Here is a 25,299-nt window from a genome sequence, read left to right on the forward strand (position 1 = left end):
TCTCAACAACAAAATTCATTTTTACTTGCAGTACCAATTTTAACCACGAGGTGTCAGTAATGTGTCGTCATCAACCTTTTCCGGCAGCAGCGTTGTTCCCTTTAAAGTCGTCCCGACTCAACATCCGGTTCTTGTGGCGCCACAATACGCATGTATCACACTGACCAGACTTTGGGGTGTCATGAGCGCTGATAATTGTGGTGGAAACGCTTCTGTACCTTTACGAAATCTTCTGAACTCCATCCAGTGTGTCAGAGACCGAGTCAGAGGTAAATATTACCCGTTAGAACCGACACAACACGGATGTTAAGCCGGAAACTAGGCTATGCGTGTGCTAGCGTGTGTCAGGCTAAACGTGCTTATGTTTTTGTTGTTTGTTGTTTGTTTTATGAGCTGGTCCAGCTTTCAACAAACAGTAAAATTACACTCTCCAGCCTCCAAAACAGAGGCAGTAACGTTAACACAACAAAGAAACATTAAGATATAACGTTTCAAGTCATTAACATCATCATCATGCGAAGCAGAACGTCCTGCAGTCATCCTCAGGGTTGACTGACAACCTGTTTTAAAATATCAGATAGTCTGTGACATATTCTTTCAGTGAATTGATTAATTGTTGAAACTGCAACTGAAACATGCCCATCACAAGTTCTGAGAGCTAAGGTGACGTCTTTAGATGTCTTGCTGTTTGATCAACAATTCAAAACCTGAATATTTTCACTTTGCAATGATTTACAAAAGAGAAAACTCAGGATTGTTTGATGATGATTGAAAAACATTTATGATTTTTTTAAACTTATTGATCCAGCTCTTCCCATTTGTCAGAATTTTCTGAAGTAAATCTATAAATGTAGAAGGGTTGGTATCAGTTTCACATTGTTATTTATGTGTAAATTATAACATTCATTGTAAACTGCAGATGGAGAGTCCAATGAGTCAGATGGAGCCTTCAACCTCTCCAACTTCTGGGACACTCTGAGTTGAGTATAATATCGTAACAATCCTCCATCCCTCCCGCTCAGTTTTCACCTTTTTCCATGCCCCTTTAAGGTGCCATGAATGGTAAAATAACTTTCCCTTCTTGCTCCCTGGGTGTCTTGTTGTGCCACCCACTGTCAAGTGTAATATGGCAAAAACAATTTTACATAATTTCATATTGAACATCACGGACTCTTCTTTGACTGCTGTGGCTTCTGTTTGCTCCTCTACATAGGCTGCTGTTTCCAGCCTCACAAGATTGTGTAACAGATACTTTTTGTTCACAATAATTTAAAAATCGGTGTAATTATAATAATTACCATAATTATAATGTTCCCTGCAGAAGCACATAATCTCAGTGGAATTAAATCACCAGCCCAAATGTAGTAAATGAGTAATAGTATCCTTTGTCCTCAGATCAGGCAGTGAAAGCAGTGTCCCAGGAAGCCACTAAATTCAGCTTGGCCTTCTCCAAACCTCCACTGCCATCACAACAGGTCAGACAATTACTTTAATTATAATGAGCTGATATTTGACCACATTACTGACACATAACTTTTAGATTGTTGAAGTTTGAATTGGCATATCGCCAATAATCATTTTGGCATTAGAAAGTAATTCCAGTCTTTATTTTTTTTTCATTGTTTCTACCTCTCTTTGCAGGATGGGGAGAAGTTGGCAGAGTCCATCTTGAAGAGTGTCTTGACTCTGTCTACAGTGTATTACTGGCTCCCTAAGAGTCAAGGTAACCTCCCCTGTCACCACAAGACCAGTCCAGGAATTAGTATCATGTTCAGAGCAGTCTGTCTGTTCTCTTTGTTCTTATTTGAATCTTATCTGTTCTTATTTGAATTTTATTATTTCTTTTCTTCCATTGCTGCAGTAATGTTTTATTGCCCACCTATACTCAACATCCACCTATAACACTATAATATATGGAAAGAATTTTTACTTTCAGTGCCAGAGACCCAGTTATGCTGTATTTTGAAAATGTATGTCAATGAGATTTAGTGCAGTTTTAGTCCAACCATAAACTGGAAAAACAAGACGTGAAGGCTCCAATGGTCAGTTTTACTTTCAAAAATCTCCTGTTAAATCCTCATATTTCAGTCACATTGTAAACATCATGCTGATAAACAACGTGTATAACCACAGTAATGCTGCTCAAAGCTTATTGTGTCTGCTGCTTGAAGTTTTATGAGTAGATATTAAGTGGGTCGACTGTCTGTGCCGCAGGTGTCAGCCTGCGACGGCAGGTCAGAGACGCCACCGTCCAAGTTCTGGAGGGAGTCATGCAGCTGGTGGAAGTCATACTAAGCTCTCCACTGCAGAGGTACACAATCACACAATTACACACACAGAGTTGATTTAAGTTGTAGTTAATCTCAACCATAATCAACAGGAAAGATGGGGAATTCATGATGTAAAGAATCTTTCTGTTCCTTGGCTTTTTATTCGACTTCCTCCACTCTTCATCTGCTTTCTTCTAGTCTGACCCAAGAACAGTTGACATCAACAGGAGGCGTGTGGTCAGCCTGCGACCAGTTTGCTCAGTTGCCCAAAGGTCAGATGATGTGACTGTATAAAAGATGTGTTGAGACTCAGAATCAGCAGTAAAAATTGTTACTGGAGTCCGATTCCTTAAAACACTGTCCTTCATCGACCTACATAATCCTGAGCTTTTTTTTGGCAATACAGTGTTAGTAGTATTAGTGTTGATAGATTCAGTAGTAGTATTTACAGTGATAAATGCTGCAGGCAATGGCAGTATTTCTAAACCCAGCCTGTACGTGGCGATGTTGTACTGAGAGTCAGACTGTACATTCCTGTTTGTAAAGGCTTCTAACTACAGACTGTGTTTTATTTAACAAACAGAAGCTTGTTCATATTGATGAAGAAGTTTGTGAGAGTAACATTTAGTTTTTGCCTTTGTATCTGGGGATAATGTATTACCCATGTTGACGTTAGTGGAAGTGTCCATGGTTATGTATGTTATTAGTATTAAAATTCATTGGCATGTCATCTTACATGCAATCAAAATGAAAAAAGTTGAGCAGATATGTAGAAAGACCACTAACTAAAATTTTTGACAATAAACAACCATTAAAAGAAATAGAATTCAAATAACAAAGAGGAAATGATTGCTCCAAGGCCACATCAGAAGGGTTGGTATTTCATTTACAAACAGGAAAGTAACCAGCCATGTTAACATGCATATCAGGGCAAGAAGTGGAAATATGTAAAGTTGTCTTTTTATAAAAGAAAAAATAAATTCCCATCAAATCCATTAGATTAATGTTGATCATGATTAGATCAATAACTTTTAAAAGTGTCAGTGTTGCTGATCTGTCACTGTCCTACCTTACCCAGGTTTATAATTATAATATAATATACAAAATAATTTTATGAAAAATGTTCTGCTCCACAGATAATAAAGCTGCAGTTTTGGTGGTTCTGTCCGCTCAGAGTGGAGTTGTTAAAGATGCCATAGAGGAGGTTGAACAGGTACATCATGTGCACACACACACACACACACACACACACACTATGAATTCTTATATGTTGACCTGGGCTTGTATTTATCCCCAGGCTGTTATTTGAAACAGGCCTTAGCAGGCCTTTGATCCAAGTCACCATATTTTAAAGAGAGCCTCCCTCTTTACTCATCCACTGTTTTTTTTTTGTTTGTTTTTTTTTTCTGTGTTTTGTCTCAGCAAATTCAGAATGAGGTGCATTTACATTGTTCTGTGTTTCCCTTCTCTGGCCATGAACACACAGTAATACAAGATAGGGTTAGAAATATTCAGTGTTTTACTCTCCCTCCCTGTCTGTGGCACTGGTTGGCACTGAAGACTTGTACCTTAAAGAAACAGGTCATTGTTGTTTTTAACAAACATTACTGAGACTGGAGGAAACAAGGTGTGTTTGGTGGAGGCTGTTTTCAGCAGCACATTAATCCACATTTGATGCTTTAGATCAGGGCTGGACAGCTGATGTCCCTCAATGGCAAATGCCCTGCTTGTTTTCCAACTATCTCTGCTGCTGATTACCTGGATCAGGTGTGTTTAGTCAAACAGGAACTGAAATATACCATCTCAGATGAGGGTGGAGTGGGGAAGTCAAAGTGAATCCTCTGAACACACCTGATCCATGTAATCAACAGTGAGTACAGTGGAAACCAAGCAGTGCAGTGGCCCTTGAGGACCAAGGTTTCCCACCCCTGCTCAAGGTGCTGTTTCCAGCGGCAGGGTGGTGTATGTGGGAATGAGTCAAAATACAACACACCATGTGTGTTCATGGGTAATTAATAGTTTCTAGATTTTGGAGAGCAGTGGAGCTCTATGGCACAGTAGATTCCAATATACCAGGCTTTAGATCATTTATTGTTAATTTGGGGATTAGCAGATGAAATTAAAAGAATATATGTGCCCCGCCCTCTCCCACACCAGGCATTAACCGAGTCCCAGGATCCCTTTAGTGACGTTCTTGACGATGACCAGGAAGAGGACGAGGCTCGGGACAACCAGGACATGTATTGGTCAGAGAAGGATCGGCGTGTGATTGGTCCATGCCAGGGGCTGATGAAGGCGTCGGCAGCGTGCCTGAGGAAGCTGATGTCAGCTGTCAAAATGCACGGTGACGTCAGTCTGCCTCAAAATGTGGCCCAGCTCGATGACCTGGCTGACATCACCAAGGAACTCAGTCCTGGGTACACACACACACACACACACACACACACACACACACACACACACACACACACACACACACACAGTCATAATATGATGTCATACATAGTCGAATAAATAAGTACATAGAATAAAGGTGTAGTAGTCTTGACACCTTTACACATGGAAAAGTTTTTCATTGTCTGCACTGTGATATTTCAAATCAGTCATTGGATGTTTTTATGCATTTATGCTCATTGTTCAATTAAGTATTTAAGTTTTATTAAAGTGAAGAAATGAAATCAAGGTGATCCCAGCCATGACCACAATCCCCGTCTGTCACTGTTTCCTCCCCAGCATCGATGATCTGGCTCTCTGTCTCTACCCACCCATGGACTGCAGTGAAGTAGACAACAATGTAAGACACACAAGTTGACAAGTTGCTTCTGAATCAGCCTGAATTTCTCTGCTGTGTAAACAATAAAGTTTTATCTGATCTAATCAGAATATTTTGGAAATAATCTGGATTTAAATAGTATTTTTTGGCATTTGTACCTTTGTTTGAGAGTAGATTGTGAAAATTCAGCCTGGAAGGAAGGTGGGACATAATATGCAAGACAGCAAAGCTATTGGCTGTGATCCAACCATGCCAAACGTTTGTGGCATATGCTGTAACCCTTTTGTTATCAGGGCACTCCTTTCTGCCACATGTTGTTGTTGTGCAGGGTACTCAGATTACGACTTGATAACTTGTCACTCGTTTCCCAGGCGTGTGTTGGCCTGAATGTCCTCCTGCATTTGCGTAAAATATGCTGATGTGTGAAATGCAGAGGAGTCACACTTTTTCCCATGTAAGGGAACTCTTTAAGTGTGAAACAATCTGTTTATTAGTCATCAAAGTGCAGTAACAGTGTCCAAGAACAGAAAAAACAATGTAAATGAAGCATATCAAGCTTAATTTGAATTTAAATATTACAGTCATTCATCAAATGATCGACAGAACTCAACAGACTAAACATAAGAAGCTGACGTGTGCTTGAAAAGTCACATAGATCTCCTGCAGCAAACTGAAGTCAGTTAGTTCTTTAATTAGACCACATCTGTTTGTGGTCTGGAATGAGTCCATGCACAGTGTTGAGTTAATATAAATGTCTTGTATTATTTATCATGAGTAACTTCACTGGAAATCTGATTATTTGTAGTGTTTTTCTCCACAGCTTTCTAAATTGGCAGCACTTCTAAAGAAAGCTCTGGAGATCATCAGGTAAGATTCACTCACTCACAGTATTAATTGCTCCTTCTGAAGCCTCAAAACCTTTTCACTGCAGTCATTAGTGAGTTAAGATGTGTGAAACTTAACGTAGTGCAGGTGATATGTTGAAGTTAAGTATATGTAGGTCAGTGGTGATTAAAAATTGAGGTTTTGAGTAATATTCCCTGAAATCAGTAATGAAAGTAGAACAAGTCTGATGTCCTAAAATTATCTGGTGTGTGAAACCAGTGGTGAAAATTTGACGAGGCGTCCGATCAGTCTGTCTTGTAGCAGATCTTACCAGTGTAGATGATAATCAGTTTCAGACAAACCTCATTTTCTTTATGAAAACAATAGAGCCAACAATTTTAAAAGTGAGTTACTAATAAAATCACATTGTCTTTGTAGGTCAGTTCTTAGAACAGCTCAACAGAAATAAACTTGTTGTCTTTGTTTATAGTTTTCCCCATGAACTCGTTCTCTGCCCTTCCAGGTCCAGTCATGTGTGTGGGGAATCGGACTTGACCTGGGTTCAGTTCTTAGATGGAGCTGTTGATCACAACCTGCAGAAAGCCAGAGACCTCATTCAGCAGGACAGCTAATGTTTTTGTGCAGCCAGAAGTGCTTTGGTTGTTTGAGTGTATATGGAATGACAGTAGGGGTGTGTGGGTGTGTGTGTGTGTGTGTGTGTGTGCGTGTGTGTGTGTAGTGCATATAAAAGATGTGGATTTCTAAAAGGTTGTGTTTACAATTATATGGACATATATCAAGTAATATTTAAAAGGCAGAACTGGTGGTTACGTGAACTGTTCTGAGATGCAGTGTGACAGTTATCAACACAGTTGAACAACATTTGACTTGTTGCCAAATAGCCACACAACCTGCTCCAGGAACGAATTGTCTTATGCTGCACTAACAGCATAACAGTAGGATTTAATTAAAATTCATATCTCTTGTCATGGTTTATTGTTCTGTGATGAGTAGTTGAACAGGAAGAAGGCAGACTAGATGCACAATTAGTCTGAAAACCTGCCTGAAAGTTTCCCACAAAGACCGTATTGCTGTGATGGACAGATGGGAGCTGACAAACCAGAGGATCCTGTCCAACATCAGTGAATATCACATTTTCATCCTTCACTACACTTGTAAGGACAGATTAGCATCATCTAAACCAAGTTTAACAAAACCATTGTGGAGCTGTTGTAAGACACACCTGTTTGAGATAAAGATGCAGCCACAGAGCAGCACAATCCAAAGAAACCAGCACAGAAACAAAGCATAAGAAAAGTTGGCAGAATGTTGTAGGTCACCAACGAACTCTTCTAATGCTTAGGTTTGCAGTCTTATGTTCACACAGGTTAAAAAAAAGAAAGAAAGGAACTTAGAAACATTTTCACTTTAGCAGATAAACCATAATCCTGGATAAGCCTGAAACTATCCTGACAGGGACCAGGCTTGTTTTAGGTCTAACTTAGGTCAGACTGAAAGTATCCCTGGTTTAACTGGTAGGGTTACCGTATGACTGCAGTCTGGTACATTTTGGTTTTATTCGCCTTCTGTTGTTGCAGTTCAGGTTTTCTCAGTTGCTTTTCCTTCTTGAAATTAGCCAGTTTTCTTATATTTTATTGAACACATAAAACGCAACTGCTGGGTGACCAGAGACACAGAATGTGGAAACAGCCTTTTTTTAACTACACGTGAACTGAAGCGTCATAATCATTTGCTTCATGTGTTATGTTTTTTTTGTTTGTTTTGTTTAATTAATGGACAGATCATCTGGTTCCGTAGCTAAATCTGACAAAGCTCCTCATCTCTGGGATCAGACAGAGCAGCCCTACGTGAGCTACACTTTATATTTTCTGCACTCTGTCTCTTCACATGTTCAGAAGAATAAATATGGAGTGCAGCCAGGTTGGATTTCTCCCAAATAACAATGATAATCTCTGTAAAAATGGGTGTAGCATTGTGACGATACAATAATACTGTGTTGTTTATTTTCTCTTAATGCCAGTGAAACTACATCACCCCACTCCCGTCACTTGTAGACTTTGAGTCACACTTCACAGTTCAGAAGAATCCCACCCTAACCACCTTCTACACACGGACACACACACCTTTGCACATTTGAACACCTGTAACTGTCACTTAAAAATGAGTCAAACATGACTAAAGTTATCAAAAGAAGTTACTGAATAGCATCCCAACATAAGATTAGGCAACATCACACAGCAGGGTGTTGCATCATGGACAGCACTAAGGTGATAACACAAAATATTTGTTTTACTTATTAGTATTGCCTCATCATTAGTTACGTATCCCATGAGGTCAAAAAGAAAATACTGAATACTACTATCAAACCTCACCAGAGTCGGGTGAACACAACACTGAGCAGCTGAAGGGCATGTGTTTTCCACAGGTCTTGCTAGAATACTGGACTTGGGTTTAAAGGATGGTCAGAAACAGCTCAAGATAAATGCTGATGTTGCTCTGTAGCGACTCTTCTCTGACAGGTGTGTCATGCAAACTTAAAAGGTAATGGTATGTCAATCCAATGCACAATGTAATGGCCACAGATGCCCATGGTATGTGTTAAATACATTTAGGGACAAAGCTTCAGAATCTTTTTTGTCAGGATAATCTGTGCATTTGGAAAACACAAGTGGGTTGTTTTTTTTATTGTGTTTTTTATCTCTACCACTGTCACTAGGTCCTAATGAAGCAGATAATTTTATGCTTTGATCAGCACAGGTACAGTCGAGCAACAGTACAGTTTATCTTCTGGATTGCAGCATCTGACATTCACTGAGTTCCAGTGTGTAGTTCATTATCATTAATATTTACAGAAGTTACTCCTGTGTTGGTTTGAGCTGTGACCCCGGTCAGATGTTTACACGTCACAGCACCTAAAATGCAATTATACTATTGTCTCTGTAAATACAGTCAATATAAGTGGCTGATGATCTAAATGATTGAATGTGATGGCGTCATTTTTTGAGTTTATGAGTCACTTTTGACTCAGACATAAAAACTTTGTTAAAACTCTTTATCCTGTCAAATCTTTATGCTTCATAGCCTGATTGCAGTTGTAGCCTTTAAACGCCCAGAAGCTCCTTCACAGTCCAGGTTTGAAGATGTGTTTCACGTTAACATGAAACTCTGACGACATGGGGGCAGGGCTTGCCAAGTGTTTTAAAATCCATCAGGTGAGTCACTTGTCACTGTGCTGCTTGCCTGTGTGCCAGAGCGCCTTTTACTGTGCTCCCAGCTGCTGCTGTAAGAGAAGTAGTTCTGGAAAGATGGGATTGGAGAGTCAAGACTCCAGTAAGTGCAGCAAGTTTTAAACTTTCTTTTTTTTTTTTTTACATCTTTACGTCCTGTGTTAGTCTCTGCTTCCATTCCAAATTCCAGTTTTTCGATTATAAATGATGTAGGGATTTTATAGTTTTAAAAATCTCTCAAGGTTATTTTATTAGATCTCACTACTTTCTAGTTTTCTTTTTTTAGAAAGTCACGAATGACTATAGTAACTTATTTGTAGAAAATGATATCAACCACTTTGCAGAAAAAAATAAATAGAAATAGTTGGGACAGTGTAAATACGTTGCACAGAAAATGTGCTTAGAGTTGGTACAATGACCTGAACTCTGATGCAAAATACAAATATTTATATTTAATCTAGATTATGACTTGAAAAATGGCAGCCAAATAATATTAATCAACTGAGTCTAATGCTGTTTGTGCATATATTATAAGAGTGAAATTGAGCAAGGAGCAGTGGTTAGCACTGGTGCCTCACTGCAAGAAAGTTCCACCTTCAGATCCTGTTTGACCCTGGGTCCTTTCTGTGTGGAATTTGCATGTTCTCACTATGTGCCTATGTGGATTTTCTCCCAAAGTCCTAACACATACAGGAGGGCTTAGACTACTTGGTGACTTTAAATAACCCATAGGTGTGAATGTGAGTGTTTGCCTCTATGTGTCAGCCTGGTGATACAGGGTGTACACTGCCTCACGCCCAGTGTCAAATGGGATTGACTCCAGCACCGTGACTCTGGATGTTCATGTTCAGCAATAAGTGGTAGATGATTGATGGATGGGAACAGAGTGCGAACATCTACTTTGAGCAGTGTTTGACAGTATTATCTGCACACACAGACCTGCCTCTTGGACACATTGTCTGTCTGTTTTACAGACGGCATAGACCACCAGCACAGTCTGAAGAACATGAAGAACTGTATATGTAGAAATAATGCGATAATGATCTGATTCATGGCTTTAGTTCACAGAAGGCAACAACTATATGAAAAGAAAAGTGATAAAACAATAAATGATGTAAGTAAAGAACCTACGACCTATCCAAAAAAATAATAATAATAGTATGACAGATAACTGTGTGTCTGTCACACACACACACACACACACACACACACACTCAAAGCCAAACACACCCAGTAGTTCAAGACAAGATCCAAATGACTCCTCTTGTGTTCCTGGTTGTTGCATCTAAAGGATAAAAGGTTAATTCTCAGCTCCAGGTGATGACACTAGTATCCCGCCTACGTCTACAAGAATAATTTTATTGATGCGTCACTGCTGCTTGATGTTTTAATAATTTAATCTCAGCCCTACTTTGATCTGGAGGTTGTGTAGCATTTCTTACAGTCTGTTTTTGATCTCCATGAACTGCACAGGGAAAATGTTTCGTTCTTTGCCTGCTAAATGTTCCACTATTTTCAGCAGCTACTTTTTAATGTGTCTGTTATTTGATGCTGAGCAGGTATAAATGTTTTATGCTCAAATCAGATGGACATGATGCTGAACACTGTAAGAGTAAAGCATGAAATAAAGATGAGTCCATTTACAAATGTTTATTTAACTTACAGCTTAATTCTTTCTGCAATGCTGCATTGAAGGTCTTCAACTCCAGAGATGATGCATGGAGATAAACCATGAAAGGTCATTTTTATGGTGTTATGCTGGAAATAATGCAGCTGCCATATTAAAATATAGTTGGTTTAAAAGGACCAATGGAGACTTGAACTTAAACCTCAACAAACTCCATCACTGTTACTTTTCGGGTGGTGATATGCTGCATTTGAAGGCTCCTTGATGGGTGGGTGTTTACATAAGTTTTCCTCTTGCAGCATAAAATCGAGTAAATCAGCATTGTGACGGTGTTAATATGCTGTCGAAGGGTGGTGCACTGTTCCATTGTGTTCTCTATTGGCCCGTCCTGTCATGTCTTGCCCCGTTTATGTACATATTTCTTCATAACACATTTCCGCATTGGTGGCATTTGACATTCTTGTCATGTTGACATGTTTCCACCTCCTACTCTCCTCCCTGCCTGCCTGGAGCTTCTCCCAGACAGGACAGTAACATTCAACACGCTGATCCAGTTTGGTGAATCTAGGTTTCTCCACACATCAGCTGAGCTGACCCACGCCTGGCTGAGCAGCATGGCTGAAGCTGCTAAGACTTTAATACAGACCACTGACTATTGTGTTATTATTAAAGGAGAATTTAAAATATATTTTGCATAATGTAAATTATGTGATGGCCACCATCTTTGTCACACATGAAAGAAACCTTTGCTTTTCCTACGTGTTTTTCATTAAAAAGTGCATAATACTGAAACTTGACCTGGCAAATGAATTAATATCAGTCATTAGTCTTTTTCTTCAGTAATGTGATGTAAAGAGATTTTGTTAACATGTTGTTTGTGTGTCCTTAAAATGTCTTTCAGTCTTTAAGGAAGTGGACCTCCAGAGTAAAACCAATAACACTGAACACCACACCAGTGAGATCTCAGTGGATGAGCTGATCGTGAGGCGTGGACAGCCCTTCACCCTGACCCTTAAACTGACACAACCTTTCAACCCTGACCTTTACCCACTCGCCCTCATCGCTGTTACTGGTCAGTCCTTTCATTATTTGTTTCCCTGTGAAGATCAATAAGTGATGATATGATTAAAGTCCAATAAATATCTATTTGTGATGAACTGACCATTTCATTTTCAAAAAACCCTCTTATTAGTATGGATCTAGTATACATGTTTTGCTATTCTTTTTAACAATGAAGATTAATTTGATAATTATTTCCTTGATCTATAATAGATAATATTTAAATAGTAACAGATTCTGCATTTTATTCTAACCAATGTTACCATCTTGAACTCCTGGACAGTGAATGACTACTTGACCCCTTCACTGGCTCTTCCCTACAGGACAAAGTCCATCTGAGGACCGGGGGACAAAGTCATGCTTCGGGATCCCAGATATAGTGAAGTCTTCACCACCAGCAAAGGCGGCTTGGAATGTAGCGCTTCACAAGAGCTCGATCCCTCAAATGGGCATCCTGAGCCTGACCGTCACCCCCCCAGCCAACACCCCCATTGGACAACACACCCTGTCTGTGAGTCACAGGGACAATGAAGCAGTGCTGGGAACACTAGTGGTGCTCTTCAACCCCTGGTGTCCTGGTAGGTCTGTCTGTTTGTACCTCTGTTGCTAATGTCATGTTCCTATCACTGTTCATTGTTCTCTTAATGCAAATGTACTGTTATATACAAGTGAGTATAACTGTAATGCAGTACCTTTACTTCAGTTAAGTATCTGAATACTTGAATCCAGCTGCGCTTTTTGCATCCCTGTAGATGACTGGGTGTTTCTGTCTGATGAGAGCGAGAGGCAGGAGTATGTGATAAATGAACAAGGAATCATCTACACAGGAAATGGAAACTACATCTCATCCATAATTTGGGACTTTGGACAGGTATACACACACAGATACACGTATACACATACACACTATGAAGTTTTTTACCTGTATGGGACTGTTCTCTTCCAGTCACAGAGTGGTTCCCAGTCCAAGTCAGGGTGATGTCACTTTGCTTACATTAAGTGATGAGCTGCATGTCAGTAAAGAGACCTGTGTGAAGGGCTTTGAAGAAGTGGGTAAAAATCTGATCAGCATTTGTCTTCTTGTCTCTTCATGTCCAGTTTGAGAACAACATGGTGAACATTTGTTTGAAGATACTGGACCTAAACCCTAAATACATCAAAGATCCGGCTAAAGATGTCTCTGCTCGCTGTAACCCCGTCTACGTCAGCCGCGTGGTCACCGCCATGGTAGGATAAATTCAACTGAGTACATGTTCATTCTTAGGTGAGAAAAGTTGTAATTTAGAGGAAAAAATTCACACTGTTTTTTTTTTCCCCAGATCAACTGTCTAGATGACCATGGTGTGCTGGAGGGAAACTGGGGAAACTCCTTCAGGGGTGGGGTCCCACCCTCTCAGTGGAACGGCAGCTACCCCATCCTTAAACAGTGGTTCAACATTGGCTGCCACCCAGTCAAGTACGGGCAGTGCTGGGTGTTCGCTGGTGTGATGTGTTCAGGTAACGTCTGACTCTTCAGGGTCTGGGAAAAAGATACAATGAAAATGATGTAACTGAGAGCAAAGAAAACACAGTGTTTCTTACCTGTTTTCTGCCCCTATTTTTGATTAGTTTGATTTTTTTTTTTAAACAAACTGAATAACAAAGCTAATACAATAAATAGATTTCTTTTAGCTATAAATTTGTAACAGATGATACAAAAGTTAGAATACATCAAATACAATGACAGATTTTCACTCTTTGATGGAGATGCAGCAGATGTAGGAAAGAGTTGACTGGGAAGAACACCTGATAAGGACTTGTTTTACTGGCTTAAATCTTTGTGTTTTCCTCCAGTGATGCGTCTCCTGGGGATCCCCTGCCGGGTGGTCACCAACTTCCAATCAGCCCATGACACCAACAAGAATCTGATTGTTGATGAGTACCACGCTGACTATGGTGTCAGAGAGAAAGAAACCAAGGACAGTGTTTGGTGAGACACAGAAGCTACAGGTTTTTAGCCTGAGAACAGAAACACAGCAGATCCATGAGAGTTGCAGATTAGTCTCGTCCTTCAGAATGGATTCTACAGTGTCATGTGTTATGTTTACTGACCTGCTCAGAAATCTAAACGGTGTGTTGTGCTTTAGGAACTACCATGTGTGGGTTGAGGGGTGGATGAAACGGCCCGATCTGGGAAATCAATATGGCAAATATGACGGCTGGCAAGTTCTGGATCCAACACCGCAGGAGAAGAGTGAAGGTACAGACTCTTGTGTTTGTTTTCTTAAATGTAATAAATGCAAGTAACGTCATACCAGTTTCATCACTGGCATCTCAATATGGCCACCACATGGCATCAAAGTGAGACACTTTGAAGGCTTTAAGTTGCATTACAAAACAAATCCACATGGAAACTGTTCTCCTTTGTGTGAATGTTGTTCTTCTGTTTTATATCTGTGTGATAACAGATATCTGCTTGTCCTTTTATAGGCGTTTACTGCTGCGGCCCAGCTCCCGTCAAAGCCATCCTGTGTGGAGACACCAACCTTAAATATGACGTCCCCTTTGTGTTCGCTGAGGTCAATGCCGACTGTATTGACTGGCTGGTCAGTGAGCGGAGCTTGAGCCTATAAAATCATTATATCATATTTAGTCAATACTGAGCAAAAAAAAAAACAAAACAAAGAAAAGACAGGTTCAGTGTAGCCCAGCTTTGATTACTTCACGTGTTGCTGCAAATATATCCAAAAATGTGCTTTTATTTTATAGTTGTGTTGAATTTGTTTTTTCTGTATGTATTTCCTGTCAGGTCAAAGCTGATGGTTCAGAAGTAAAAATCTTTTGTGACAGTCATAGAGTTGGTCAGAATATCTCCACCAAATATGTTGGCGCCAACAAGAGGATGGACATCACACACACCTACAAGTACAGAGAGGGTGGGTCGACCTGACAAACAGACAAACACGCACACACTGTTTAAGCTGTAGCTCTTGAAACTGGTTTACTACTTTTACAGGCTCGGAGGAGGAAAGGGCGGCCTTTAAACACGGTGTCAGCTCTAACATCGAAGATGAGGAGGAGACTGAAAGTAAAAAGGATGAAGTAAGCCCGGTGTTGATGCGATTTGAAGAGGTACGTCAGACAAGTGTAATCCCTAAAATTTCTTTATAGAGATATTAAACAAAATGTTTGCAATTACTCTGAATAATCCATTTATTTCTTTATTTTTTTGGTGATTATAAATGTTTAAATGTGTAAAAAGAACTCAAGGGGTTTAATGCATTGATGTCTTCAGTTTGAGTCTGACTGAAGAACTTGTTGCTTTTTTTATTTTCTCTCATTTTCTACCAGGTTGCTGCCTTTTTAAAATGAATTTAAAAGAAAAAAAAAAACACCTGTGAGCCTGTTTTTGTTTTTGTTTTTTTCCATCTTTCACATTCTAAAAAAACACACAAGGCAGCACCAATGGGCAGGTTTGAAACATAAAGCAACTAAGACCAATTTAGGAGCAAAAAATAATAAAAAATGGTAATGGATGTAAGAAAATAGAGAAGATAAACTTTAGGAATAGCTTCAAATTTAGCCTCTCTAATTTATATTTGTCCATGTTTATTCATGCCATTGGGAGATTATCTCTCCAGGTGTTTACCAAGGAGGAAAAAGAAGCACAGTACAGTGTAATAGTTAGACAGAATACTGTAAAATGAACTTTGACAGAGCTGTCAGTGTGTTCTGGTGCTCGTCTGTGAGTCTAAATCACACCCAAGTAAGGAATGTTATTTTCGATGTTAAAGCAGGAATTTGGCACTGTGCTGATGTGGCCATAGGCATTAACAGCTCCAATATCTGACATACCTTGAGTATGTGGAGTGTTTGCTTTCATGCAGGATTACAGCCAAACAAAGACACTAACTTTGGATTTGTTTCAGTAGGCGTATTTTGGCCCTGCACCAAAAAAAACAAAACAAAACAAAAAAGCCAAAACAAAAGAGCCATTGTCCTCAGAAACATCTTAAGATTAAGATGTTCCAAAATTAATTTGAGCTTTTTTTAAAGGAATATCTATGTTTAAAAACCAAAATATTTAAACACACTTTTCAAGTAAGTACAACCCAGTAAGACGGTGGAGCTTTTGGATAGTCTAAGGCAAAACCCTGAGTGAGTCTGCAAAGCACTGGCTGTATCGCTCTATGTTGCTTGATACGCTCATGCACTGAGTGCACAGTAATAACTGCAACCAGTGCAAAAGTATTAAAGTGAGATGGAGACACAGGATTTTGAAAAGTGATTTTAACATGTTGCCCCTGTTGGCTTTGATAAGCTCATGTGTCCTAGTTGGAGCTCATTCTTCACATGGAACGGATGGGTATATACCGATACTATAGTCTGTCACGTGGTTTGGCTTAGATTAAATACTGGAGGCATGTGTCATTACTCTCATTGTGTGGTGCTGCAGGTGTCTAAGCCGAGGAACGGTAAGGACGTGAGCCTGAAGCTGGTGCTGCAGAGTGAGAGCACTGCTGCCAGGCTGCTGTCCATCAACATCAGCATCCAGGCCATGAGGTACAATGGCTCACCAGCTGCCAACATCAGTAGTGAGGTGAAGGATGAGACATTGCAGCCTGGGAAAGGTGACTGTTTTTCTGGATGGAGATGTTGCTGTTTAGCAAAGAAAGACCAATAAAATTGAATTTACCTGCATGACTAGATTCCATGTGAGAACACTATTTGCTTTTCTTTGAATGACTTTAAATCTTCCTCTGGCTCTTGCAGCTCTGTCCATCCCCATCCTGGTCCCTTTCTCGACCTACAAAACACACATGTTGGAATGTGACAGCATGAAGATTTCAGCCATCGTCACAGACAAACGAAGGCCTGACAACACATACCTGGCTGTGAATGATATTGTGCTGGAGAACCCTCCCCTCTCCATCACTGTCAGTAGAAAACCTGTTTATCTCTGTCTGAATTTACCTTGTCACAATACTTTGCCTGTCCTTAACCAAGAAAACCTGTTGCATTAGTCATCTGCTGTTTTCAGTTTGAAAGACAATAACATTATATTTCAAGGATTACTGACTAAAATATGAAGCTGCTTATTACGAAGGCCATGCATACACTCACAGACATTTCTAATCTTTTTTATTGACAGTCAAATATACAGTGTCACCTTAGGTATAAAAACATACCTTGATTTGAGCTTTTTTGTCATGTTTCTCTGGTTTTCCTTTCTCACCTTGTAACAAAAAGTGCATCATACTTCCTGTCTAATGTTTGGTAACCGAGTCTATTTTAAATAATCTGTTAAAATGTGTGTTGCAGGTTCCCAGTCTGATCAAAGTGAACCGAGAGGCAAGTGGAGAAGTGCTTTTCATGAACCCAGTCAACGAGCTACTGAAGGACTGCAGTCTGATTCTCTCTGGAAGTGGCCTTTTGGATGAGGAGGTTAAACACAAGTGAGTGTGTGTGTGTGTGTGTGTGTGTGTGTGTGTGTGTGTGTATAACATAAGCTCACAGTTTTTTCAAGGCTGGTTACAGTAAAGGTTCACATAACAAATCACTGCTAGGTTAACGTGGGCAGATATGGCCATCTGTAAAATATCAGCAATAATTATCTTGCCTTTCAAAAGTTACTGGAGCACAAAATGATTACTTATTTTTTACTGTTGCCCCAGAGCTATCCAAAATTTGCAACAATCAGAAACTGTCTGAAAAAGCAATTAAGCAATTAGATTAAGAATCTTATGGACAGTTTACTGCAAGTAAATGAGGTGCACAGTGGATGTAGTCTCACCCACAAACTAAACCTTAATTGAACACTTTCTCATTACTTTGTTTTACCCACAGTCTTCCAGACCTGCGGCCGAGCAGCCGAGTACGTATCAAGTTCTTCTTTGTTCCTCAAAAGATAGGAGACAAGACTCTCATAGCCAACTTCACCTGCTCTACCTTCAGAAACATCAAGAGCAGCTGCACTGTCAACGTCAAACCGTGAATTCCTCATTCATCGCTGCCTGTCATGAACTTTTACAAATGTCAGATGCACAGGTTTCTATTTTTCACAGCCGTTCATATATGAGCCTGATGCAGGTCACCATCCTAGACTGTCATCAGTATCTTTATCATTACCAAAGATGTTCAGTGGAAAGAAGTTGTTTTATAAAAATTAATATATAACAGGTACTTCACCAAAATATTTTTAGCTGTGATGTTGCTCTTCAAGAGCTCATGCTGCAGTGATTTTTCCAGATGATGGTGCAATCGTATGTCATACTGATGCTATTTTATGTTTTTCACATAAATTGGTCAAGATTTTTTTGAGAAACCAATATTAGCCTAGCCAGTACACTTGAACATCAGGATCATGCAAAACCTCAATTACAGGCAGCAACAGATGAATAGACACACAACAGCTGTTGTGTGAATTCGTGAGGGATGTTCAGGTCCACTTTACAGGCTTATTCCTGCTGTTGGGGGGCTGAAGTCAAGGAAATGCCCAGAAGACCATGGTCTAACACACTGCCCACCAATAAATCCATGTTCTTGCCAAAACCACTTGACTCCATCCCTCAGTCACATTTCTGCATTGAAATCCAGCTGACAAGGCTTGCTCTCATGAAATATTTTTTAAAATTATTTATTTATTTTTATTATTTTATATCTGTACCTCTGCATAGTTGTCATGAGTAATGTAACACAAGTGGAACTTTCTGTTTTTGTATAATTTGTGTTAAAGTGCCTCCTCGATTGTATCTTATATATTCTGTTATGTTTACACTGTTTTTGATTTTAATCAATCTGTGCACATATAGAATGACAAAATAAATTTCTGTAACAAAACAGCCTTTTCTCTATTTTTGAATTCCTCTAAAATGTCATAGATCTTCAAGCTTCTTAAAATGTTTATGGAAACACAAGAAAGAAAAAAATATATCGTTTAACTGCTCACACTGTTACAGTAAAACTGCAACAGTACAACAAGACTAACAAAAACTGTTTATACAAAACGTGTCTTTGATACAGAGCATGAGGCTCTGTATATTTGTACTGTGCCATATAGTGTAGGATGACGACCTGCAGTTAATAAGTTCTCAGAAATAATTACTTATTTGTCTTGCTTAACCTATTTATCTACATACTCTAAAAAGAATTCTAACGTCATGAAAAATGTCATCAGCCTGAGTAAACTGTACCATTATAGAATTGTGACTGCACAAGGAACGTAGTAATTTAGGAGGTGAACATACTGTGAAATTTCATACATGGGCCTAGTAAAGGCAGGAAGTTCATCAGAGAAATCATAATCACGAAGAAATTCATTTACAGTCGGGACGCGGAGGCGTGAACGTCTCTTGCTGTGACCGCAGCTGGGAGGGAGGGACTGCTGCGAGAGGACTGGGCCGCCTGTGAGGGCTTTGGGACGGGGGAGGCTGCAGCTGATGCGGCACGTTGAGAAGTTTAAGAACAGTGCAGACACATCAGAGTCTCCAAAAGTCTCCAGGAACACCAGAAAAAGTCGCCAGATTTGTCGCTAGTCGCTTTTTAAAAAATGTGTCGCTAGAGGGGTCTGAATACTCGCTAAATATAGCGACACTGTTTCTAAGTAGAGCTCATAACATGTGACCACGAGAGGGCGCGCTCACTAAAATCCTACACTTTCAAAGGCACTTAAACGCAGCGTGAAGGCGAAATGAAACCGATAGAGACCAGGACCCCCCTTCCCTAACCAGGATTGAGAAGTTACTGGAGACAGCCGGCAAGTTCCTCACCCTCCCCCACTATACAACCACCACAGGCTGAGGAAAGCAGTGGCAGGCGGATAAAACAAGTAGACAGAGTGATGTTAGTGTTACCGACGAGCAGATAGTTTGAGCCGGTAAGTACGTCAGCGTCGTTAGCAGTGGTTAGCATGCTGCTAGCTGAATTAGCGGTGTCAGGTAAAACACCATTCGAATTGGATTAGCATAGCGGTGCTAGCATGCTAACTAAGCTAGCAACCGACAAAAGTGAAAGTAACTTTAGTTCAAAGCAGAGAAAGAAAACTCCTGAACATATCACAGGTCTGCCTGCGTTTAGCCTAAACCCCCACAGCCGCTGTCTGTGAGCTTTAAACAGGATGATCTGTTTGTGCCGCTGTTAGCAGACTAGCACACAACTTGGTAAGCTAGCTAACGCTAGTTAACGTACACTTTGTAATGTGGATAGGTAACAAAAGGTAACAAAATCCACTCAGGGCAAATTCTAGTAAACACTGTCTGTGGTTTCAACAAAAACTGAACCTTTAGCTGCAAACTAAATCTAAAACATGTTCTTTAAAAAGTCAATGTCCCTGAAAGGCCCTTTCTCCTCTGTTGGGTGGTTTATTTAAACCTTAAAAGATCAGATTGACTTGCATTTATCTGTGTGTGTGTAGCAGGGGCACACATTGCGTTTGTTGTTTTCTCAATTCAATGTGAGGTTCGTAGAGAATCGAAAGTGAATGTCAGGAGAGGAAATGTCCAACTCGTGCATCTGTAACATTTTCTCAGGGTGATGTAACTAAGAATTTGTTAGCAGTCCAGTTCTGTCCTTTGTCAATAAAATGGAAGGATTTCAGTTTTATCACGGAAAAGCAGTATATACAGCTGAATCATTTACAGTTATTTCCATGCACAGATTCTAACCAGTGTTGTTTCATCTCGTCAGATAACACCTTAAAAAAAAAAAAAAGATGCCTCAGAAAAAGAAGTCCCAGTCCTGGATGCACCTGAAACAAGCTGGAAATGAATGTTTCAAGAAAGGCCAGTACGGAGAGGCCACTAGTCTTTACAGCCAGGCAATCAATGAGCTGGAGAAGTCCAGTAAGTACTGAAGGAAAACCAGATGATATACAGCAAAATTTCAATTATGACCAGTACAAAAATGGATGGATGCAATGGAAATGGCACATCAGTCTTATCTTATACAATTCATTGAACCTTCTGTATTGATGCAGTTTGTGATAGAAGAAGGTGTAGGTTGTCACAAGCCGATGTAAGTCCACTGTAAAGCAACATCGATAAAAAAGTAGTAAAATATTTGCATGCTAATTTCTTATCACGAGTGTTTTTCAAAAGACATTTTGGATCCCATTCAAATATTTCGCAGATATAAAATTAACATATGTACATATTTAACCAAGCAAACAGCTGTAGATGTCACATTTACAAAATTTTATTTATTAGTACAAAGAGATTAGTACATGAAGTATGGTTTTATGGAAGTACTAAGCTGTGTAACGGGAAACAAATTGTGATACAGTAAGCTACAAAATCCTACACACACCTGTGTATGTCTAGCTAAAACTAACACCATCTAAACCAACAGTCCTGCAATAAATCTTGTGCTCAGGGCCATTTTGGACGCTGCTGTCTGTCTTCGCTCACTGTTTGCTGCTTGTAAATCAGTGGGGCTGAATGATTTTTTGACTACATTAGCAGTTTGGTGCAATGCTTGTCTTACATGTGTTTTTTTTTTTTTATTGTTAAGATAAAAAGAACCCAGAGGATTTGGCCATTTTGTACTCAAATCGTTCAGCCAGCTACCTGAAGGATGGCAACTGTGGGGAATGTGTGAAGGACTGCAATACGTGAGTGTTGTTACTTGTAATTAATACTGCATCTGTCCATTAACTTACCATTTTACAATGCTAGTTTATTATTTGGAGTCTGTGATTCTGTCCATTTGATTTCCTGCATCTTTAGCTCTTAAAATGAATGTGGGTCACCCAGATTTGGATTGTTGGGTAAATGTCTGATATGTAATCTGCACGTTTTGCCGCAGATCTCTGGAGTTGCATCCCTTCAATGTGAAGTCTCTGCTTCGACGTGCTGCAGCCTGTGAAGCTATGGAGCGGTACAGGCAGGCATACATAGACTACAAGACCGCTCTGCAGATTGACTGCAACATAGCAGCTGCTCAAGATGGCACCAACAGGTACCTGCTCTGTAGGCTGTAGACTCTGCAGGCATGTTGATATTGTGTTCTGTCAGATATCATATCTGGTAGAAGAAGCATCACATCCCTGAGTTTTTAGGTTTATTGACTCTTAGAATCTTTCAAGAAGAGGGTTGGGGTTAAGCTTCTTACTTAGATGCTAACAACTGTGTAAGGTATTTTTCTCCTCAAGCCAGAACGATGAACCTAAACTAAAATCCTGTCATATTTGGACCAAAGTTAGATTAGTTCTTCATGTAGCTGGGATGTTTTGCAACAGGGTTAATAATATTACAGATTTTCATTTTGTTGATAAATACATTTTAAAAATCAGATCTGTATATTATTACCTGTTTACATCAACCTGTTGTTAGCCTTTCTGAGACTGAGCGAAAACTGACCAGAACTGTTTGAAACAGCAGATAGGCCTTTCATCCATCCCTCTTTTTTCTGTGCAGCACAGGATGTTTAATCTCTCCAGTCCACTTTAAACACTAAGAGAGGTATTTTAGTTAAAAGAAAAATCCTTTTTAACTTTCTTTTGACTTTTTTTTTTTTTTGTTTAAACTGTTCATCAGGATGACAAAGGCTCTCACAGAGGCAGATGGTCTGTCGTGGAGAGAAAAGCTTCCTCCTATCCCGACTGTCCCTTTGTCTGTCAGAGAGAAACTGATGCAGCAAACTTCAGCCAACACTGCAAAACAAAACCCTGCATCACAACAGAACGGCATCAAGGAAACAAAAAAACCCAGTAAGGGGATCAGATCAGCTACACGAAAACACATTCTGTGACTTCCTGCTCGTTAAGATTTCTCACATATCAGGAGAAATGCCAAAGTTTTAAAAGAGTGACTCGGATATAAAAATCTCTTCCTCATCGCATCTATATTTTGTCATTCTTCTCTACTTTTCCTCTCAGCAACCCCCACTGATAAAGACATAAAGAAAGGCCAGGCCCTGAAAGAAGAAGGCAATGCTCTGGTGAAGAAAGGAGAACATAAGAAGGCCATCGAGAAGTACAGCCAGAGCCTCAAACACAACCCCACTGAAGTCACAACCTACACCAACCGGTGGGTCAGGTCTTCACTCGGACACTGAAGTCACGTAGTTAAGAAAAGTATTAAAGTAAAAGCTATTGTGAAACAATATTTATACTGTTGTGACAAACGTTCTTCTACCTAATTCAGAAATTAAAACAGGAAGAGTATAGTCTGATCAGAATGTATTAAAATGTATGTAATGAATCAGCTCACACTAAAAGCTTCTGATAGGCAGCCAGGACAATATTTAAACAGGATTATATGTATTTATCACAACAGAGCTACAACGAGCTGCCAATGAGGCATTTAAAGAGAAATGTGTATTTATTAGTGTAGCTACTGTAAGATACTGACTCAAATTCAGGATGATTTTGTGTAGCAAATCTTTGTGGGTTTGAGGTGAAAACAGAACAGTGCCGTTCGACTAAAAAATTCCTTTTCATGTGAACTCTCTGTGTTGATTCTGTTTTTGTGTGTGTGAGATCAGGGCGCTGTGTTACTTGTCAGTGAAGCAGTACAGAGATGCTGTCAGAGACTGTGACGAGGCAGTGATGATTGACAGCAGCAACATCAAGGCTCTCTACAGGAGGGCTCAGGCTCACAAGGAACTCAAGGTGAGAGCCTGAATCTTCATCACGTTGCTTTAGTTTGAGATTCCCACTCTGAGCAATCAGATGCTCAGTTTTAGAACTGTCTGCGGTGACTTTCAGCATGGGTGACAAAATAAAAGCATTTCCTACATGGATAATTGCTGATGTTTCCCCTGGCAGCCTTTCCTCATCAGTATTCCACACACTGAGAGGACACGGTTAACTCTGCTCTTACAGCTCTCAACACTGTTTGGAGGTTTGAGGTGTGTGGGGGGGAAAAGAGCAATAGATGCAGGTCGCTAATCACTGCTGTGTTTTTCAGACAGTTTTTACATGGAATCTGAAGCATTTCTCTACAACGAAATGTTTGTTACTATATATGAAACAATGAAAATTAAAGTTCTGAAAAATTGTGGTTTGATCAGATTTGACTGACAAACGTCCCCAGGATTTAGATCCTATGTTGATGCCAGGCGGCAATGGGTTGTGTTTTATTATGCATATGTTGTGGATCAGTTTGCAGCATTTGTTTGGTTTAACGATTTACTTGGTGTGAAACTGAGCAGTTAATTATACAAGACCTACTGCAATGACCCATCAGTGCACTGAAGAGTGGATTTCACAGCATTATTTATAGATTTCTTAGATTTCTCTAGAAAAAAAATCCTAAAACATGACCCTCGTCCTGTTTCTTTAGTAACAAACCAGTGTAATTTCAAGTATTGTATCATCCATCCACAGTCGCAGGTAATTTAGAGTCAAACCTGTTATGTGTTTGGGCTGTAATAAAAAGCAGGAGAAAACCCATGCAGGCCGGGGCTGAAGTGAGGTGACCGTGCTAACCACTTCGACACCAGGCACGAGTCTGTTTGTAACATTTTGGAGTGAAAATCATCATCAATGACAAATACATTGAAGTTTAGCACAGAGCGCTCATGTTGGAAAACTAGTAGCTCCATGATGAATAATGAATAATTTTTCATAATACTTTATCTGGCTAGACTGAAGTGATTCAGCTTCCTTTTTAACACAACCATAATGAATCAATTTCATATTAATAGTAAATCAGATCATTGCATGTTAAGTTACTTGTATTGATAAACCCAGAGAATTATCTCCTGCAGTTTCTCTGCTCCTCGGAGAATGTTGGCGTCTCTCAGTTTATGATTCTGATTTTACAAACTGCAACATTTTCACTTTCACTGTCGTCCTCAGCCTTGTTTAGTTCATCACTCTAAATTGTTGTCGTCATCCCTGCAGAACGTTAAAGCCTGCGTGGACGACCTGAACAGCTTGCTTCGAGTGGAACCGAAGAACACGGCCGCTCTGAAGCTGCTGCAGGAGGTGCAGAAGAAATGAAGACACATCTGGGACTGTGGAGATGGCGGTAAGGATCAGTCACTGCACTGTGTACAGAGAGGAAGGAGCAGCATGGAACACAAAGCAGCTGAGCAGTGACAAAATTCAACTGCTTTAAGTCAAATGACAAGTCTGTGTTTCCCAAAAGCTTCTTCACACTGAACTCATGTTTGATCTGTTTATTCCCATTGGAACAAACATGACCTCGGTCTTGGGATGCTTCTGGAAAACACTGCCCTGGTTGGTGTTTTGAGCTGAGGATGTAACAGAAGGATGAGGAAGATAATGTTTGCATTTTACCAGTTTTATTTTCACTGTCATTGAGTATTTATAATTATTTGTAAATTAGTGAAGCATATAATTCAGAGAATACACCTTTACAATCATCATCTGGAAAAGTTCAGGTAACGGAGCATCTGTGGAGCTCCTGTTGGACGCCACAGCTTAAATAACAGATGGTCATATTATAGACCAGCTGTTTCCACAGATGGTGATTCACCAGGGTTGGAGTCTGATTGCATTTTTATTGAATCTGAATCCAACTTATCAAATCCCGTTCTAGTCTTTGTAACTTA

The 25,299-nt window shown here is 39.8% G+C and overlaps 3 protein-coding genes across 6 annotated transcripts; all 3 read left to right on the forward strand.

Annotated features, from left to right (window-relative positions):
* Nucleotides 1-40: 40 nt before the first annotated feature.
* On the forward strand, nucleotides 41-8,942 carry ccndbp1 (cyclin D-type binding-protein 1). The gene is made up of 11 exons (XM_026306710.1): nucleotides 41-269; nucleotides 920-979; nucleotides 1,396-1,475; nucleotides 1,642-1,723; nucleotides 2,215-2,311; nucleotides 2,469-2,542; nucleotides 3,407-3,483; nucleotides 4,428-4,687; nucleotides 5,004-5,064; nucleotides 5,864-5,910; nucleotides 6,392-8,942. The coding sequence occupies exons 1-11, from the start codon at nucleotides 182-184 to the stop codon at nucleotides 6,498-6,500; spliced, it is 1,035 nt and encodes a 344-aa protein (XP_026162495.1). The 5' UTR covers nucleotides 41-181; the 3' UTR covers nucleotides 6,501-8,942.
* A 166-nt stretch (nucleotides 8,943-9,108) lies between these two features.
* Nucleotides 9,109-18,552, forward strand: tgm8 (transglutaminase 8). 2 transcript variants are annotated; one of them, XM_026306709.1, is made up of 17 exons: nucleotides 9,175-9,219; nucleotides 10,702-10,707; nucleotides 10,926-11,011; nucleotides 11,645-11,815; nucleotides 12,126-12,380; nucleotides 12,555-12,673; nucleotides 12,901-13,029; nucleotides 13,122-13,299; nucleotides 13,636-13,771; nucleotides 13,929-14,041; nucleotides 14,272-14,387; nucleotides 14,591-14,717; nucleotides 14,798-14,913; nucleotides 16,238-16,412; nucleotides 16,555-16,718; nucleotides 17,104-17,237; nucleotides 17,629-17,776. In XM_026306709.1, exons 3-17 carry the CDS (start codon nucleotides 11,008-11,010, stop codon nucleotides 17,774-17,776), a joined length of 2,085 nt encoding a protein of 694 aa, XP_026162494.1. In that variant the 5' UTR covers nucleotides 9,175-9,219; nucleotides 10,702-10,707; nucleotides 10,926-11,007. The 2 variants fall into 2 exon arrangements, with proteins under 2 accessions (XP_026162493.1, XP_026162494.1); XM_026306708.1 differs by lacking the exons at nucleotides 10,702-10,707; nucleotides 10,926-11,011 and having other exon boundaries at nucleotides 9,109-9,219; nucleotides 17,629-18,552.
* Nucleotides 18,553-19,194: 642 nt separating this feature from the next.
* Nucleotides 19,195-24,913, forward strand: tomm34 (translocase of outer mitochondrial membrane 34). 3 transcript variants are annotated; one of them, XM_026307640.1, is made up of 8 exons: nucleotides 19,195-19,657; nucleotides 20,467-20,621; nucleotides 21,289-21,388; nucleotides 21,583-21,735; nucleotides 22,314-22,486; nucleotides 22,655-22,805; nucleotides 23,263-23,389; nucleotides 24,626-24,913. In XM_026307640.1, the coding sequence occupies exons 2-8, from the start codon at nucleotides 20,492-20,494 to the stop codon at nucleotides 24,722-24,724; spliced, it is 933 nt and encodes a 310-aa protein (XP_026163425.1). In that variant the 5' UTR covers nucleotides 19,195-19,657; nucleotides 20,467-20,491; the 3' UTR covers nucleotides 24,725-24,913. The 3 variants fall into 3 exon arrangements, with proteins under 3 accessions (XP_026163425.1, XP_026163427.1, XP_026163426.1); XM_026307642.1 differs by having other exon boundaries at nucleotides 19,199-19,657; nucleotides 22,658-22,805; XM_026307641.2 differs by having other exon boundaries at nucleotides 19,520-19,537.
* The last annotated feature ends 386 nt before the right edge of the window (nucleotides 24,914-25,299 follow it).

The sequence above is a fragment of the Mastacembelus armatus genome, chromosome 5 (genome assembly GCF_900324485.2).
Source record: "Mastacembelus armatus chromosome 5, fMasArm1.2, whole genome shotgun sequence".
Classification (NCBI taxonomy): Eukaryota; Metazoa; Chordata; class Actinopteri; order Synbranchiformes; family Mastacembelidae; genus Mastacembelus; species Mastacembelus armatus.